The sequence below is a fragment of the Helobdella robusta genome, assembly GCF_000326865.2.
Source record: "Helobdella robusta unplaced genomic scaffold HELROscaffold_33, whole genome shotgun sequence".
In the NCBI taxonomy this organism is placed as follows: domain Eukaryota; kingdom Metazoa; phylum Annelida; class Clitellata; order Rhynchobdellida; family Glossiphoniidae; genus Helobdella; species Helobdella robusta.
In genome coordinates this window covers 2,056,903-2,076,827 of record NW_008704623.1, presented here as the reverse complement: position 1 = coordinate 2,076,827, position 19,925 = coordinate 2,056,903, and the positions used below count along the sequence as shown (strand labels likewise).

The window sequence follows — 19,925 nt, the reverse complement described above, 5'->3', positions numbered from 1 at the left end:
AGGCTTAATCAAGTTAAAAACTCATTAGATAATGACACATTGAAATGTTTGGTTCATGCATTTGTTCATTCAAAGTTGGACTACTGTAACAGTGTTTTCTATGGAGTATCAAACAGTACATTGTCTTCTCTACAGTCAATTCAGAACAGAGCGGCCAGGATTGTTAGTGGCCGTTTGAAGTTTGATAACATTAGTCAAACGCTGTTGGATCTTCATTGGCTTAATGTTAGGAAAAGAATCTTATACAAAATTTCCATCATGGTGTTCAAATGCCTGAATGGTCTCAGTCCAAGTTACCTGTCTGAAATGATAATACGTAGAGTTAGATCTCATCCGTCAATCAAGTTGCGTTTAGATGATCAAGATTTATTGATGGTGCCGAAAACAAAGTTGGCTGTTGCTGATAGAAGTTTTGCAGTTGCTGGAATAATTTGCCCCATCACCTCCGTCGACCGGGATTGACTCTTCAACAGTTTCGCAAGGAATTGAAAACTCATATCTTCTTGGATTGATTCGCACAAATCATGGAGCGCCTTTGGGTGACTATAAAAGGCGCTCTACAAGTTCTCTAATAATAATAATAATAATAATAATAATAATAATAATAATGATTATGTTGATGATTGTGGAATGATAACAATAATGAGGTTAATGGTAATGACGATTATGATGACGATACTGCAACTTGCTCTGACATAAGTGGGTTTATAAAAACATACATACGCAAGTGTGCTGCGAATATATGTATGTATATATGTATTAATATATTTATTTATAAGTGTTTTATAATTATAATAACGCCGATAATTGTTGTAACAATTTTATATGAGATGAATTGGTGGAAAAATTTTGAATTGAAAAATTGGGAACATCCTTTTTATAATTTGAACTTCTGATAACGAAATTATAACAATTTGGTGGTCGGCCGGTTGGTTGGCAAATGTTTATAAACAAATATAGAAAGAATTACAAATTAAATCGTGAAATAATCAAGATGACGGATAAAAAAAGTAATCATTACATAATTGCCTCAGGAATGTTCCTTTAATTTTAATGTTTTTCAGTTAGGTAAAGTCAAGTTGGTTCAAAGTTTTGTAATAAAACATGAAAAGAACAAAAAATAAACCCTTCTTAACTTATTTAGACCAGTTTCATGGTAAAATCATTCTTTAATATTTCTGTTTAGCGTCGAGTCAAAATAACAAAAGAATAATAATAAAAATCACCGCTACTACAATAATTTTATTTTCGTCCATTTTAATGCTTAGCGTTTATATTGTAAGAAATGTATTATCAAATAGATTATACATTCGTCACATTAGTTAACTCTCATTACTTCATCATTCACTTTTGTCATAAATTGATTTATCAATTTTTTCATTCATTAAGAATTAAAGTAACAGTAATTATAAAATTAATAATATTACAAATTGTTGGTAATAATTTAATGAAATAATCCAGGAGGGGGCAAACTACGACCCGCGGGCCCCATGCAGCCAGTGGGGCCTTGTTCGCCAAAAGAAAAGTCGTCAACCAGACATTAAGACCAAAAAAGAAGCCATAAATCTTAAAAAAAAAATTCACCCCCGGGTCGAAAAAATTTGCTATTTAAGTACATATGCGGCCCTTCAAAGGTAAAATAGTTGTCAATGCGGCCCTCACAGCAAAAAGTTTGGAATAACCAATAATCAGTTTGGTCCTCAAAAAATGTATCAAATGCGTTTTTTCTATCTTCTCAAACACACACACGCACAGTGCATATTACAAACTCTGGCAATAATAACATTGGTTTCACATATCATTTACACGTTCAAAAAGATAGTTTGCATTAAGAGTGAACATTGAACTAATCCCAATAAAACATTTTTTTCATTAATTTGATTTCACTAATTAGTGCTGTATGAAAATGCAACATGATACTAAACTCATAAATATACAGATATATAATTCCCACCAGACGCGCGCGTACAACCACACATACACACACACACGCGCGCGCCAGAGAAAGTTTAAAAAAGAAAATTACACGAACAAAGATTATGAAGAGAGCGAAGATGAACCTGACGGGTTCGACGAAGAAGGAGACAACGTGCTCGTGCAGTTTATAGCGGGAAATATGATGCAATCTTCTTGCATGAGCGCTGACGATGAGTCAAATGTGGAGGACCAGCAGGCAGGTTATTCCAAGGAATAACCTGCAAATAACTTATTCCAACGAATTTCTACTCAATCTTACGAAATGAAATGGCAATCATGAAATTTTTATTAGAAATGTTTACTAAAAAATCTTAAACAATAAAGTGCTAAAAATTTGTTAGTTTGTGTTACTTTTTGCATTCCTATCCTATAACATTTAAATAAAGAAAGATAGATATGTTCGAACATACCTATCGTAGCAAGGGATTTGCTAGGAGGAGCGTAGAAATGACGAAACGAGTTAAACGCCAAAGAACATAGAGAGCCCGTAACAAATAATTAAATAAACAGATAAATAGAAAAATATAAGACAGCATCCAGGAGTTCTACTACAATTGAAATTTGAACGATTCAAGGAAGGTCCTATAAATTTGCCTTGTTGGGAAATTATAAATACGAACCGACTATGAAATGTGACGACGTCTGTTAATTTTATAATTGAATAAACTGCCGAAGTTTACTGAAATAAAGCCTTCTACGAAAATGTACATGAAAATACAAAACAAAAGGAGCAACAACTTTTTATGTAAACACAAGGAATTAAATACTAATGATAAAATGGAGAAATTAAGCCACGAACTTAGTAGGTAATGCTGAAAATGCGGTGATACATCATTATAATTGTATACGTCTGTCAGTCTGAATTGTAATATTATATCATGTATTTATATATATTTAGAGATACAGATATATAGATATGCTAGTTGCATAGAGGCAGATAAGTTGATATATAGCGGTTGCATAGTTATTTGATATCCCCAAAAACACCCATTAAAAAGCAAGTAGTAAGCATGCATGCGTGCGTGTGTGCTCACTCTCCAAACTATCATGATGGGAATAATAATAATAATAATTATTATTATAATTATATTATTATTATTATCACAAACCGCTTTACAAAATAACGCATCAAACAGCTTTTTATTGACAAAGAGACTTGCGTAAACTCCTATATAAATGCACATTACGCTAATCAGAAGAGAGAAAGAGAGAGAGAATGAGAATGAAAGATAGATAGATAGAAAGATAGATAGAGAGGGAGAAAGATGATCACAAAATAATTAACAATATTCATCTCTAATAAATCATTAATTATTACATGGATATTATAGACAGTTTTGCTTATTGGATCCTCATCAATCCCATCATCATCATCATCGTCGTCGTCGTCATCATCATCATCATCATCATCCCCGTCATTTAATTTCTAAGATAAATATAAATATGATGATGATATCATGGGAATTAAAGGATGACGATGATGAATGTTTGTATAGCTAATAATGATGACAAGATACGTTATCTTATTTCAAAATTATGGCTTGAAACGATGATAACGAAAATGATGATGATGATGATGAGGAGGAGGAGGAGGAGGATTGCCACCCCATCCAACATAATAGTCGAGGAGTGACACAACAATTCAAGTTCATTTGGAAAGTTTCTCTGTTTTCCACACGAAATTGATGTAATTATTATCATATGCTGCCTCACTTTGCTGGGCTGTGTTGTACGTTTCGTTTTCACGTGTGTGTGTTTGTGTGTGATTTTGTGTTTGTGTGTGATTTTGTGTTTGTGTGTGTGTCTGTGTGTGTGTTTGGGTGTATAAGACTATTTCACTGACTGTATTATTCATAAGATTAAATGACTTATTCATCAATTATTCAAATAGGATGATAAAATATGATGAAATTTAAATTTAATGGTTCCTCATAGCCATTTTTTAATCAATCACTTTTAAAATTAAATGCGGTTTCAACGTTTTAAAAATGAAGAATTTAATAATTTAAAAAATTTCACTGGACCCAGAAATTTTAGCTTTTTTGTGTTTTAAGTTTTTCGTTTTTACCTTTAAATTAAAAGTAAACTTTTAATGGCTGGCAGTCTGTAAAAGTAGCAGTGTAAATACAAAGCAATCTGTCAATCTTTTTTATAAAATCTTGCGTCGATTAATTAAAATTTGAAATTTGGATCAATTTTTAAAATTAAATCAAACTTTTTAACGCCACAGTAAAATATGTCAAAACATTCACTTCACAAGAAATTTTGGACATAATCTGAGGAATCTGTTGTTGGTGGCCCCGCCTAAATTTGAATTGAATCCTAATTTTAAAAATAAGAATTGCATTGGAATTGAAGCTTATTTTTCACCTTATTTTTGTTTCTTGTAATAATGTGCATGTACAACTTATTAGCTAATGATCAGCTGATTAAAACATTAAATATTAAAAAATACTGTGTGTGAGAGATTGGTCATTCAACTGTTGTAAATTGACTTGATCACAAATATTTTGTTGAATCTTTCTTAGATCACAAGTAAAGATTGATCTCCAGATTCTGATCCATTCATCCCATAATACAAGTTTTGTTATCAGTTTTTTTACATAAAAAATCAAGTGTCAATGAAATGGATTTTAGGAATAACAGAAACAAAAAACCCACCAGCATCGTATGTTTTAAACTTTTAATTAATCAATCTATCTTTTAACATGTGATATATATGAATGTGGCTGAGAAGGAATGTTTTTAATGAAAATAATGTTATTAATTTGTTAATACTAAGCACTAAGTGATTAATATTATAATAAACCCTTGCTTTAATAACAAATTTTAAATTATCAAATCAGAATTTAAAGGCTTTTTTTAGGTTTTTAAATATATTGTAATATAATATATATATATATTAAGTTTTAAATCTTAACATTTGTTAACATTTTGTAGTTTTATTTAGTTTTAAATAAAGGAATTTCTAAATATTTTATTGATGAAAATTCATTGCTGAAAATTATTTGTGAGCATTGTCTTTTTGATTATGGAATGTTATGTAAGTAAGTGGTGATGGTGTTTCAACCATCAATTGTAAGCTTATTAAGTCTATGCTTGCCAGTTTGAAAGTTATTTTGTGTAGATGAACCAATTATTTCAAATCCAAATTTATCTCAGATCCAGTGACTATTTGAAAAATGTCTTTCAATAAAATTAATACATAAAATAGACCATTAAACGTTTTAAAATTAAAATATATTAAATAAAATAACAGTTGGACAAGTTCAGCTCATTAAGAAGTTTAGAGAAGAGAAAGAAATCAAATCGCTACAATGATGTGGCCGGAGAGAACTTGCAGCAGCTGCACATCATCCAGCAGAAAATTAACCAGCTCTCAGAACACGATGTCCAACTAAAATTTGAACAAATGCTTGTAAGAAGACGTTTGGTTTTTTTAAAATTAAGATTAAAATATGTTTGGATGGTGGCAGGCTGTCTGGGTTATTAAGGTTGAATGGATGCATGCATACATGAATCTGCTTGTAAGCTTCGATGAATCCAATCTTTTCTTGAAGATGGCTCATCGATTTCTGAAGTTCATACACAGTCATATATATTTTTATACTTTCATTAATTTTTGTTTCCATGAAAAATTAGGACGATATGAACCTGAGTGACGAGAAGAAAGCTCCACTGAGATTGAAAACAACAGAACAGAAGAGGGCAATGTTAGCCATGCATTTCAAGGGTTCCATGTTGGTTAGTCATTCGTTAGTCGGATGATGTTGATGTTTTCAGGTAGGAGGGTGAAGAAAATAATGATGATGATGATGAAGTTGATAATAATGATGATGATGAAGATGATAATAATAATGATGATGAAGAAAACTGCTTGAAACCACAGAGCCACAGTAAGGTAGACACCGTCGATGAGTTCATTTATGAGATGAACAGAAATGATTTGAGGGGTGGGGCCAGGTATGGCATCATATCATCACTCAGGGTCGCCTTAACCAACAATCCTGTCAGGTTGGTTATTTTGTATAAATAAGAATTTATAAATATTAATGAGTTTGTCAGGCTTAAACTTGATTGGTTGCTGTTTATAACTCTCACTCCAGCTGGGTGATCAGTTTTGGCAAGAAGAATGGACTGAATGGGATCCTCAAATGTCTCAGCTATTCATTTGATGAGTGAGCTCACTATGATTTTCAATATTATCCGCTGTGTTATATTTTAATTGTTATTATAGTTATATAAATAATTTATTTAATATATTTTTAATTTTTCTCAGCCAATCAGAAAAGAGGAGCACATTGGAATGTATAAAATGTTTGAGTGCTTATTCGAATAACAAGGTGCTATTTTTATCATCATTGTCATAATCGCCATCATCATCGTCGTCGTCATCATCGTCATCATCTTAACAGTATGGGCTGATGCAGTTGATAAAGCATGACGAGGCTCTCGTGCTGCTGTGCCGATGTGTGGATGTGCGCGATGCTCCAAGCATGCTGGAAGCTGTCAAGTTGATAGCTGCCATATCACTCGTTCCACCAGATGGGTTTGTTTGTTTGTGCGTCTGTCTGTGTTGTGTGTATGTACGCGCGCGTGCCTGTTGCTGTTGTACCTAATGGCCATCATTGACATCATCTCCAGGTTGGACAAAGTGTTGGAAGCCATATCAATCTGCGGTGAGTTGAGGTGCCAAGAAAGGTTCCTTCCAATAGTCCAAGGTCTTAATCTTAAGGACATTCAAATAAAGGTTACCCAATTAAAATTCAAGCGTGGCTGGCGTTAGGGTTAGGGTTAGGGTGATTGAGTTCGCCTGACTCTGTTGTGCGTGTGTACGATGGCCGAGTTTGAATCAAATATGACAAGAGTGGGTTAGGGTTGACATATGCGTTGCATGGTTGTGGTATCACCATCGACCACACATCGTCGTCCACAACTGTCTTCATATCAGCAGTTGAAATTTTTGTAACTGCTATGTCCTACACCCAGCAGGATGTTACAAGTTGCAAAGGCCTGAGTTTAATCTCATGAAGCAAAATAATTCAAGAATAACGCTTTGACAACTTTTTTAAATGTTTCAATGAATATTTAATATAAAATAAATAGCTGAATAAATGAACTGTACGATGGTATATAATTATCAATATATCAAATGAAATTTAAATTAACTGTGGGTCGAAATATTAAATAACACAAAAACAACATCATTCTCACACCAACCTGTCGTTGGATGCAGATTGCCTGCTTGCAACTAACAAACGCCATCATCAGCACTGCAGATGAATTGCATTTCAGACTGCACTTACGTAACGAGTTTTTAAGGAATGGACTGATTGATCTTTTACCTGTAGGTTTTGTGTGTGTGTGTGTGTGTTTGTGTGTGTGATGTTGCAGATGATAGAGAGTGACGATTAGGAAAAGATATCGCGGTAATAATAAACTTTTGAATCCTTTTTTCAGTCCTTGGAGCGCCACCCAAACGATGAGATCCAATCACAGGTGAGAATATTTTTAGAACACAAAGATTATGACGCTGAGGAGTTCAGCCATCGTTACGACAACCTCCGACTTGATATGGAGTAGGAACTACTTTATGCTTTCGCTTCTTCGCCATAGTAATCTTTACAGATATCATTATCGTCTTCATTTTTCTCATCATCATCCTCACCACCATCATCATTTTCTCCATCATTTTCCGCCAGCGATCCGAGAGAATGTTTCGAATTGCTGATGAGTTCGACCGTAGACACGCCTTCAGAAAATTATTTCCTTTCTATCCTTCAACATCTCCTCATCATCAGGGAAGATAGTTATGCCAGGTTATGTTGATGATGATGTTGATGATGATGTTGATGATGGTGACGAGGATGAAGATGGCTGTTGTTATGGTGATATGAGTAACTAACTTGATGTTTCTATCTTCATGATCATACATGACCACCATCATCATAATTTTCTTCCTCATCATCATACAGACCTCAATATTATCAGCTGATAGAGGAATGTGTGACGCAAATAGTGCTGCACAGAAATGGATGTGATCCAGACTTCAGGTACAACAGGAGGTTTCATGTTGATGTCGAACCGCTGTTAGGTTCGTTCGTTCGTTTCGTTCTTCTTCCTTTGTTCTCATCCCATTTTTCGTTCTTTCGTTTTTTACTTCTTTCATCTGATTGTCAAATTTTCATAAGTTCCACGATGATTTGTACATGGCAGGTAAGTTGTCGTCCGAAGATTCCTGTGAGTTCGCTGGTTCATCTACTAACCTCAACTCCATGCTGGGTCCACCGCGACAGTTCAGGCAGAAGTTGGAGGAGGTCATGACGATCAGGCAGGAGTTAGAGGCCAAGGTTGGGTCGCTCGAGGCCAAGGTGAAAGGTTACGAAGAAGAGATCCAAATTCTCAAGTCCAAGGTTGTTGTTGGTTTGTTGTTGTGGGCTAGATTTTTTATGTTCTTTATGATTTGTTGGTCCAATTCATGCTCCGCAAGCTTATTGGTCCTGCAGATGGCCACTGATTCAATTTACTCACTTCTCAATTGAATGTTTGCTGTTTCCTTATGTGACAAGCGGTTAACTGCTTTTAAATTAATTTCAAAAGATTTCCGGTGATATAGGATCGACAATATCGTCAGCCCTCCTCAACAATATTCCTTCATCATCACAAACGACCAATCAAACAAACGTTCCCGTACCACCTCCTCCGCCATTCGCTGGCATCCCTTTTGCTCCTCCTATTCCGGGATCCATCCATCCGCCTCCTCCACCAATCGCAGGCCTTCATTCTTCGGTTGTTAAATTGCCTGACTTTGTGAAGCCCAAGAAAAAGTACAACCCTTCAACACAAATGAAGCGAGCCAACTGGGTGAAGGTCTGCTAATTTGCATAATTTATGATAATTAAATCAATCAATGAATCGTTTGACCAATCACCTACCAAGTAATGAACATTGAACAGATCAACCCGTCAGCATTACAACCGGACAGCTTCTGGCTGAGATTGGATGAGGAAAAGTTTGCTTCAGTTGAACTTTTCAACCAGCTGACTAGCAACTTTGCTTTCAAAACTAGCGGTCAGTGGTGATGAACCGCGATGATGTGGTTGTGGCGGTGATGTTCCAGACGGTGGAGAGTATGAATTACATGAAAATATTAATAGACTGACACCTACACACGCACACACCTACACTCGTACACACCAACAGACAAACCAGAATCAAGTGATCCGGTCGAGAAGGCATTTAAAAAAGTTAAAGAACTGAAAGTGCTCGATTCTAAATCTGCTCAGAATTTGTGTTGGTAGAGTTTTGGTTGTTATTATATTGCTGTTCAATTGTTCAGTTACCTGGCAACACAACATACAAAAGTGCACATTCGCACAGACAAACAAGAACATACTTCAACACACACCACAGCAATCCTGCTTGGTTCCATTAAAGTGCCATATGAAGAGATAAAGAGGAGGATATTGCAGGTTGATGAATCTAAGTTGACCCTCAGTTTCATCGACCAACTCATCAAACTACTGCCACCTCGCGATCAAATTAACAAACTCGCTCTTCTGAAAGATCATTATCAGGAATTATCGGAGCCCGAACAGTTTGCTGTGGTGGTTGGTGGTGGTGATGATGATAACAGTGATGATGATGATGATGGTGGTGATATTAATCTCTCTTAGATGTCCAGTATAAAAAGGTTGGAACCTCGTTTGTCATCCATCCAATTTAAAATGAAATTCAACGAGACCGTCAATGAAATCAAACCAGTGGGCCGTTGTTACATTTGTCGTTGTTGTTGTCGTTGTAGCTGTTTAAAATCAAGAACACTCCAGAAACAAATGAAGCATTGAATTTTTTTTTTAATTTCAACTCGATCATCCCTTCCAGGAAATGGTTGCTTCCCTGGTCGCCATGGAGGAGGTTCGCAACAGTACCAAACTTGCTGACGTCATGGGCATCATCTTGCTGCTAGGCAACTACATGAACGCTGGTTCCAGGAATGAGCAGACGATTGGCTTTGAAATGAACTTCATATCTAAGGTTCTATTTAGTTTCATTCAGCACAAATATAAGATTGATAATTGCAAATGAAATTTAAACCCTCAGCTGGTGAACACAAAGTCGACAGACAACAGCCAGACCCTGATGCACTTCATGGTGCAGTACGTGCAGAACCACCATCCACCTCTCATTGACTTCTATCTCGAACTCTCCCATGTTGAGAAAGCCGCGAGAGGTATTTTCATAATTTTTATAATTAATACAATAATTATTATAATTGAATTGAAATTTATTTCAAAGTAACAGAAAATTATTAACAAGCATGATGACCAGAATAGATCTCTAAAATAAGTTCATTGCGCCTAAATATATTTGGCCATTGAGTTTCAAGTGTTTAACAGAGTTGTTCAGAAATTTAAATTGAAGAATCATGAATAATTTAACCTAATCTAAACACCATTTGAGCCATTTTAATGCCTGACCTCTCGTGTCGTACAGTTCAATTTTACTGGAAGAGTTCAATGTTCGCTACAATCAAATGCTTTTGAAAGATAGAAACGTGGTACAGCATCGTTCTAACTTTCAGCGGCCATACTAATTTTCACTATTGTAATTTTAATGATTATGACATTAATTTTCTTGAAAGTGTCTGAAGATTTGTTGCAAAAGGCCGTGGTGCAGATGTGCAAGCAGGTGGAGCAACTGGACATCGATCTGAAGAACGCCGAACGAGAACACAACAGCTGCAAAAATAATAATGCTAACGATTGTGACGATCGATTCGTTCAAGTCATGACTATATCCTTACACTATTTCCATCTCCACATTCGCCATCATCAAATTCACCTTAATAATTTTTGGGTTAATCACCACTTCCACGTCAATCATCATCTCCTTCATCGTCGTCCTGCTTGTCCTCCTTAACCTCCACATCTCACCCATTCTTAGTGGAGAGTAGCAATCAATGCAGCCTGCTGGAAGGCATGCACAAGAACATGTTGAACAGGTACCAGGACATCTCGAAATACTTCTGCTACGATTACAAGAGGTACTCCATGGAGGAGATGTTCGCTGATCTCAAACTCTTCATAGAACATTTTCAAGTTGGTTCTTTCCTACTATCACTCTTCCTCTGTCTGTTTGCTTGCTTGCTTGCTTGGTCTTATTTCTTTTTTCGCTTTTCTATATTTCTCTCCATCTCTCTCTCTCTTCTCTCTCCTCTCTCTCTCTCTCTCTCTGATTTTCTCTGTTGAACGAGCTCTTGCATTATAGATTGATGGCATTTCGTAAGAAAGGCACTATAACTTTCAAAATTCCAATCCAACCAGCAAGCCAAGAAAGACCTGGATAGATTGAAAGAACAAGAAGAGAAGATGAAACGACAGAAAGAGATGTTGATGAGGCAGGAAGAGGAGAGGGAAGAGAAAAGAAAGAGGAAGAAGATGATTATCGACATCAATGCTGGTTTGTTCATTCATTCATCTTTCAGCTATCGCTTCGTCTTACTACAATTCATTTCATTTTGAGATTATTGACGTCCGCCATTTCATTTTCGTTAAACGTTGTTCATTTGTTCATTTCAAACTGCGTGCACCACACAATCACAACGACCAACTGACCAACCAACCACCAAGCAGATGATGACCAGGAGGGTGTCATGGACAATTTATTGGAAGCCCTTAAGACAGGGTCAGCCTTCCACGTCAGTCGAGAAAGAAAGGAGCGAAGGAAGAACCCAAGAATTGCTGGAGGTGGTTGTTGTGCTGTTTGTTCTACCTCTGTCTGTCTGTCTGTCTCTCTGTCTGCATGTCTGTCTGCATGTATGTGTTTGTGATGTGTGCTCTTGAAAAAATGATTAAATAAACACGAAAGGTTTTATGTAGAATGTAGATAGATGGATAGATAGATAGGTAGGTAGGTAGATAGGTAGGTAGGTTGGTAGGTAGGTAAGTAGGTAGGTAGGTAGGTAGGTGGGTGGGTAGGTAGGTAGAAAGATCAATTAAATAAATTAAATTATGGCCCATTGAAATAAGTTTGTGAATAAAAAATTGGGTTCTTATAGATGTCAGAAGAAAGTTATGGGTAAGTTGGCGATTAATTCGCTCATTCATTCATTCGCTCATTCATTTATTTGTTTATTCATTCATTCATTCGCTCATTCATTCATTCATTCATGAATCTTCCAATCATTACTTATTCACTCAATGCACTAAAACTTATTCCTTTACTTAGGTACTATCTATGTTGTTTTTAGATTTATTTTCCAGGGAATGATTTGAATGTTGTTTTTCGTTTCAACTTTTCGTTCATTTTTTCGTCAAAGTTACTGATTTAATTTAATTTAACTTTATTTATTTACCTAACTGCATTTTTAGGATTAATAATTTTACATGTTGGTTAGTGGGTTGTTTGGTTTCATTTAGTCTTTGCATAGATTGAATAACATTTTTTGTTTCCAATGATTGCCTTTGTTACTTTTTTAGTCATCATCATTCTCTTCTTCATCGTCATCATCATCATGACAACAAAATAGCTGAGAGACGAGCTCAACTTGTACGATCGAGATCGCGTCAGAATGTATTGAGCCCGCAGAGCCCTGGTTTGAATGCAACAACATCCACCCCATCGACAACACCAGCATCAAAGACGACAGCAACACCATCCACGCTTACAACAAAATTATCACCGCAACAACAACAACAACAGTTTAAAAAACCCCATCAATCAGAACAGCAACGCAAATACAAAGAGCAACATCCCTCCGGTCTGAAAACAATCCTCTTTCATGACGATGACGACCATGTGGATGGTGGTGGTGATGCTAGTCTCAACGCTACTATCATCAAAGCTTCAGATAAAAAATCCCCAAAACCCAGCAGCATCAGCAGCAGCCAAACGACAGCCGCAAGATCCAACAAGCCTAACACTCAAAGGACGCAGTTCACAACGCAACAACAACAACAACAGTTTAAAACATCGTCATCGCCATCAACTTCCTTTAAAAAGACCTCCCCATCGAAATATTCACCATCGCCATCTTCCACATCTCCAGTGAAGATGAAGACATCAAACACGTCACCATCATCATCCTCGAAATATACGAAGCAAATGCAACAAACTACAAACTACAAAAAAATAATTCCAACAGCATCATCATCATCACAGCCACCACCACCATCATCATCATCACAGCCACAGCCATCATCATCATCATCGCCATCTTCGTCATCACTTTCTGAAGCTCAAAGATTATTAGATAGATTGAGGGCAATGTAAGGCGTTGATGCTGATGTGATGATAACGACGATGATGTTTGGAGGAGGATGATGTTGGTGTGGATATTGTTCAATTGCAGCTTCTTTCCATGCATTCATTTATCTTCATCATTCCCTCTTCACGTATTCATCATCACTGATTTTATCATGGAAGTGATAGCAGCGATACCTGAAATGCCTTGTTACTCAGTTATCTTTAGTGTCCGTTGAATGTTAATGCTATACATGTATCATGCTAATCGTTCTTCTTATTAACAAATTATTTTATTAGCTGTCAGTGACGGTTCATGCATGCATATAAAGTTCTATTCATATATATATATATATATATATATATATATATATATATATATATATATATAATATTTATATAGTTCTATTCTCATGTCAGTTTAGTTATTTAATTTCGATTCGTAGTGATGCCTTTTAAAGATGTACTTAACACTACCAGCTAATTTGAGATTGCTCCTCCTACTCGAACTCTTGCTGAATCACGTGCAAACATATCCGCACCCGCGCCATCGTCAGGATCCAAGAGTCGTCCGTTGATTGAAACTTTCAAATAGGTCGTTATTCTACTGCGGTTTAGAGCATTCAAGTTTTTTCTTGGTCTGTCCTATTGCTTGTGTAAATATATTTTTCTCATATATATATACATATATATAAAAACATTTATCTATATAATTATCTGTACATATGCGATTTTTTATTCTCTGTTAATGGCTTAATCTAATGTATGCACTAAATTCCCTACTTTCACACCAACCAGATGCAACTCAAATCTGATTACCGGTACATCAAAAAGTTATTTTATCTGTGAGCGTGTAATTAATCATTTTTTATTATCATTCAAGTGAAATAAATGAACGTTGATAAATGCGTTGAGATAAGAAATTCTTAACCTACCTTGCAATCATGTTTCTCTCCAATGAGGTTCAGTCTTGCGTCACGTCCTTGCATAGTTCTTCTGCCTTCCACCCTGCAACAAAATTCCATGCGTTCCAATCATGAATGTACATACTATATCCATTATTATATATTATTATTACATATATTATATCCGCGCGTTCCAATGCTTATTTAGAAAGAGTCGTTCTAATCATAATTCTTCTATAATTTTAAATGAGTGAACAACTGTTTCGGGGTTTATTTCCATGATATTTTAAAAACGCTAGATGTAGAAACTTCGGATAAAAATTATTACAACAGACTTTTGGATAAGAATACTTAATAATCTTTTAGTCTCAATAATTTTTATATAACATTAATATACAAAATAAAAAACAGCTATAAGAAGTGTATATCTATAGTTTGAAGAGGCACGAACAATAACTGCAACTCAACTCTTCATCCGTCCATCCAGATACTCAAACTTAATCTATAAATTTATTCATTTACTTACAACACCCACCAATCATTCATTTACCCACCAATCCATCCATTAATGACTGAAAAACTACAATGCACCAACTACTGACTGATGTAACGAATATAGTATAACATGGGAGTTGGAACACGAACGAACTGACCAACGAACGGCGTACCTAATAAAAACTTACCTTTTTAATTCACTGAACAATTATTGGCATTTGTAAGCATCAAACAGCATTAATTCCTCCAATCAATTAAACATTCGATCTCATTTCAAGTCTTCATCGCTAATTTGAATCCCAATCGTTTTTTATGTCCTAAATTTTAATGCGGCTGGATATATCATAAATAAACTTAACTATTTACATCACACAAACTAAACATTTTACTTAAACACACTGACAAGCATCTACACGCACATATGTATAGGTATAAATATATATGTATATATATATATATATATATGATATAAATTATAATAACACTTCTTTGGAAATTAAGCATTCGTAAGTCATGCATTCAATCAAACAGTTCAGTGAATGAATAAATAAGTGAATGAACGAATAAACTGATATTTTAAACATGAAATAAATAATATAAATTAATAGTCAATTGTAGTATTTAACGTTAGCATGTAAGTGGTATGAATTGATGCATTGTAATCAAATTCTATTAGAAGATGAGTGAGACATGACACGGCACTTAAGGACGACGAAATCAGTTGAAAGAGGATAATAAGAGGAAATCTTACACACGCAGAAAATAATTATAATAAAATATTAATATTATTTCATCATTGTTATTTTCGTATTACCGATAACACTTCAAACTATTTACAAAGTACAAACGAACTAACTTACGCGCGCGCGGGCAGACACATACAAACTATTTACATAATAATCAGTGCTACACACATCACATCATTTCATCATTGAGAGGAACGGTGATCAGGCTCTTCATAAGCAGCACCATCATCATCTGCCATGCTGACCATATCGTAGACCATGTTGGCTCGTCTGATGGCCTCGTCGATGTACCGGTCGTCAGAAACACCGACCACCCCATTGTTGTACATTCCAACTGCGTTCGGGGCGAGTCCCATTCCAACTGCGTTTGTGGCGAGTCCCATTCCAACTGCGCTTGTGGCGAGTCCCATTCCAACTGCGTCCGTGGCAAGTCCCATTCCAACTGCGTCCGTGGCAAGTCCCATTCCAACTGCGTTTGAGGGAGCAAAATCATTGAAGACAACATCGTTGCTGTGGGGAAGATGAGTAGATGAGGTTGTCGTCGTGTTTGTCGTCGATGTCGCACTGAGGGCAGTGATTTCAGCGAGGGATATGATGTTGCGAGGCTGTGGTGGGCAGGTGCTGATGAGGTTCAGCTCTAGTAAGTCCTGGGCCACGTCCAACAGCATCTGTGGTTGTTGTTAGTCAGAATATTAAGTTACGACAACAGTTGTTATTATATTACGACAACAGTTGCAATAAAGGATCACTTGTGGAGACAGCCAACCAACCAACTAACCATGTCATCAACTGATTTGAAGAGTTGAATGCATGGGACTCCATTGTCAGCCACGCCAACCACACTCACACACAGCTGCACATCCCTCGTCAACTCCTCCAACCTCCTTGCACTCTCTTCCGGGTAGCCATTCATTCCTTATGGGTGGTCATTATAAGGTTTGTGTTTATGCATAATAATTTTTGATAAATATTTATGAGATGAAGATTATGATCGGCAATCAGGTGGCCATTATGAATGTTAATGAGGTAGGTGAATGTTAATGAGCAATGTCTGCAGTACGAACCAAGAGGTGGGTAGACGTTGGCCAAGTAGCACTCGACGGCTTGGAAGGGTAGGTCCATGAAATCATTTCTGCATTTTTATTGGTTGAAATCAAAGATCAATAATTAATAAATTATTTAATTTTATAGTTAAAAGAAATGTTGTTGAATGCTCAAAAGTTGAAGACTCAACAAATTTAAACACTCCCACCCTACAAGCATAAACTGCACGGAGGAAAAGAAAATATATGATCGATGGATGAGACAACGTTTTGCAAAGTAATTAAATTTAATTACCTCTTAGTAGTTGCCACTTCAAAGTCATCAAATGCTGTCTAAATACTGCTAACTAAATAACTAATAATCTCAAAAACCTCTTAAATACTGGGGCGAGTATTTAAATACCATTCAAGCATTTGAAAATCCTAAATATCTAACAACACTGACAGTTTAGAAGTGGTATAAATAAATCAATTTATCATCCAATGAGATTTGCACAATTGAATGATGAAATGTTATCAGCCAATGAAAAGCAACCTGATAAGAAATAGATCACTGGCCTTGACCTGCTCGTAACCTCCATAATCAACAAACCTAACAATGTAGGTCAGATCATCATCATCACCATTACCATCTTCGTCGTTATTGTAGCTGGCTCCATCCTTCCTGTTATTCAAAACTTGCGTGACCAGGCTCCTGTACCAGCCACCATTGATCCCGCATATGCAAAAGGTGTAGGCTGAAAATTAAAATTAACATAAATTATTCACATTCATTTACTTATTCACATTCATTCACTTTCTAGTGTCGGGTGAAAAAATTTCATTCTGATAAAATCTCAAACGGCAAAAAAGTTCTCCCACTCTGAATTCATAAAGGATAAGGATGTAAAGCGACGTAACCCACTCACGCATGATCGGATGAGGAAGGTTCATACTGTTGCCAGCCAGGCGAGAATAACACGAATAAATGTACGATGAGAGCATGGGAAGCAACTGGAAGGATTGGTGGAAGGGCAGATGGATGAATAGGTGATGGGCGGACACAATGTTCGCAACCATGCCTGGAAACATCTCTGATGACGGTAACTCGAGTTGCTGTCAAAATAAGAAAGTGTTAACGTTTTTGAAGTTGAGAAGTTTATGATCTCCATGAAGCAATCACACATTACCCCAGGGTGAAAAATTAAGCAATGAAACTGCAGAAGGAACCAACTTGAAAGGCATCAGAAGTGAAGAACATCGGACTGGCTGAGGCAGGCAGTGGGTCGTCAACAATGCAAACATCAAAATTTATTTCTGGAAACTTCTTAGGAGGAAATCTTTCTTTCAGCAGCTTCAGGGCCATCTTGATGCATTTTTTTGTTCCATTAATGATGACGATTTGTTTATCACTGGCTCCTCCCGCTGATGCACTTTCAGACCTTCGATCGACGAAGATCGACGTGTTAGATTCACTACCGATCGCATTGACGGTCCTTCCCTTCCTACCAATCAGCAGGCCGCAGAGGTCCCCGGGGAATTCAAATTTGTAAGTTTCGATGCTGGTGTCTTCACATACCGCTGTGGCTGCTTCTGTGGCTGCTGCTGTGGCTGATGAAGTTGCCGCTGATGTTGATAGAAGCATGCCATCTGATTCCGATGTGGTCTGAGGGTGTGGTTGTTGTCATTAATGTTAACATTGCAGTGCAATCAGGATTGCATGGGCGAGGGTTATGGTGACAAAATGGTGATGGCCTGAGTGTGACTGGTGATGAAAATGAAAGTAATGTGGTGGTCTGGTAGCGCTTGACTGACGTACAATTTGTGGCTAACATTGCAGATAATAAAGTAGTAGTTGAAATAATAATAACAGTTAAAACAAGAACAAAAGTGATAAGACAATGGAAAATAAAAAAATATTAATGCTTCTATAAAATGTATGCAGCCAACGAAAATACAATTGTTACAATAATATTCTTAGTAACGAAAAAGCATATGTATAGAGAGCATATAATTATACATCCAAGAAAACGTGCATACGTCTGTATGTATAATATACATGTAAGTTAACTCCATATAAGGCAATGTTGATAGATATTATGTATGTAAGTATGTACATACATATCAACAGCATTATGTTTGGTATACAAGTCAAAATGTTTTCATTTAACTGCACCATTGTAGTGCAAATGAAAGTGTATATGCTGTGCACATGCATGCATGTATGTATGTATGTATGTATGTATGTATGTATGTATGTATGTATGTTTGTTTGTATGTATGTATGTTTGTATGTACGTACATACACGTCTATATACACAAAAAATATTTACAGACCATTACTAACTAAATGCTTAAACTTGTACTTACATTCAGGAGCTAACTCATGTTGGAAGCAATGTTTTATAATGATGTGATTGTAGTGGCTAAAATTTTTATGTACAAATTAAGCATTGCTATCAGGAGCAAGTGAAAAATTGGTCTGATAAGGAAAATAAAAATGATGATATTGATATGATGAAGTTGTCTATGAACATGTCATGAATAACAAACATTCATACATATAATGAAATAATTGTAATAGAAATGATTCTCACTCACTCACTCACTCTCACCCGAATTTGATGATCTAGACCCTCCTCTGCAAAAACTTCATCACCATTTCGAAAGTTTTCATCACTGTTCATATTTGCATTGCCAGTGTGGCTGGCTTCTGCTGCAAGACCATCCCGGTAAGTGTTTGCATTCTCATCATTGCAGCCTCTCAAAGACCCAGACAATGATTGGTCAACCGTCGGCTTCATATTGGTCGACCGCCAATTAAAATCATTAAAACCATCTGCACCGGCAAACTTTTTTCTATTATTACCATTACCGCTGCTCGGTCGGTTCTTCCTGAAATGAATGTATTTATCATCTTCCTGATGACGATTGTGGTGGTGGTGATGATCTCGACCTCCATGTTGATTGTTTGAGTCGTCTGCAGCAGATTTCGCAACATCATCTGGTTTACTCTTACTTCTTCTGTCGTTATAACTGTCATTGTTGTTGATGGTATTATTTTTATTTTTGTTCTTATGCCTTGAACTTCTAGTTCTCCTGACACTTTCCTTATTGTTTTTGGCATTTGTTGTGGTTGTTGTGGCTGCTGTTGCATAGTCATTTGGTGGACAGTTGGACTGCCACAGAGGAGTTAAGGTCGACGTTGTGTCAGTGTTGTTGTTATTGTCAGCATTATTGAAGTATGTTTCTATGGGGCTGATGGTGCTATCTTCATCTATGATGTCAGACCAAAGGTGATGATGTTCGGTGGACTGATGTTGTTGTTCGTCTCGGTCAAGTCGATGTTGTGGCCGATGAAGTTCTTCTCCTTCCACAACTGATTCTGAATGTTCATGTTGCTGTTTTATTAGATGATCAGATTGTTCACACTGTTCTCTGAGTGCTTGCAAGGCTGCTTGTTGTAATTGTTGTTCAGGTGGTGGTTGTTGTATTTGAGAAACTTCAGCCTGAAGAAGTGTTGCTGCTGTGACCGG

The 19,925-nt window shown here is 36.3% G+C and overlaps 3 protein-coding genes across 3 annotated transcripts in view; 2 read left to right on the top strand and 1 right to left on the bottom strand.

Annotated features, from left to right (window-relative positions):
- Positions 1-642: 642 nt before the first annotated feature.
- Positions 643-2,194, top strand: HELRODRAFT_175478 (hypothetical protein; the record flags this gene model as incomplete). Its single annotated transcript, XM_009022899.1, has 3 exons — positions 643-654; positions 1,462-1,590; positions 2,003-2,194. 3 exons carry the CDS (start codon positions 643-645, stop codon positions 2,192-2,194), a joined length of 333 nt encoding a protein of 110 aa, XP_009021147.1.
- Positions 2,195-4,603: 2,409 nt separating this feature from the next.
- On the top strand, positions 4,604-13,568 carry HELRODRAFT_192510 (hypothetical protein; the record flags this gene model as incomplete). The annotated part of the gene is made up of 23 exons (XM_009022898.1): positions 4,604-4,645; positions 5,237-5,395; positions 5,620-5,721; positions 5,867-5,991; positions 6,257-6,320; positions 6,393-6,526; positions 6,622-6,727; positions 7,214-7,324; positions 7,438-7,556; positions 7,680-7,796; positions 7,953-8,071; positions 8,194-8,390; positions 8,578-8,847; positions 8,934-9,048; positions 9,181-9,270; positions 9,391-9,587; positions 9,862-10,014; positions 10,081-10,210; positions 10,622-10,773; positions 10,914-11,078; positions 11,304-11,439; positions 11,613-11,726; positions 12,509-13,568. The coding sequence occupies 23 exons, from the start codon at positions 4,604-4,606 to the stop codon at positions 13,249-13,251; spliced, it is 3,660 nt and encodes a 1,219-aa protein (XP_009021146.1). The 3' UTR covers positions 13,252-13,568.
- Positions 13,569-15,549: 1,981 nt separating this feature from the next.
- Positions 15,550-19,925, bottom strand: part of HELRODRAFT_192509 (hypothetical protein) — a gene marked incomplete at both ends in the record, with an annotated part of 5,234 nt that continues 858 nt past the window's right edge. Inside the window, 7 exons of the mRNA XM_009022897.1 lie at positions 15,550-16,035; positions 16,146-16,282; positions 16,432-16,499; positions 16,946-17,147; positions 17,253-17,505; positions 17,624-18,055; positions 19,005-19,843. Coding sequence (XP_009021145.1) covers positions 15,550-16,035; positions 16,146-16,282; positions 16,432-16,499; positions 16,946-17,147; positions 17,253-17,505; positions 17,624-18,055; positions 19,005-19,843 — 2,417 coding nt within the window. The remainder of the gene's footprint in view (positions 16,036-16,145; positions 16,283-16,431; positions 16,500-16,945; positions 17,148-17,252; positions 17,506-17,623; positions 18,056-19,004; positions 19,844-19,925) is intronic.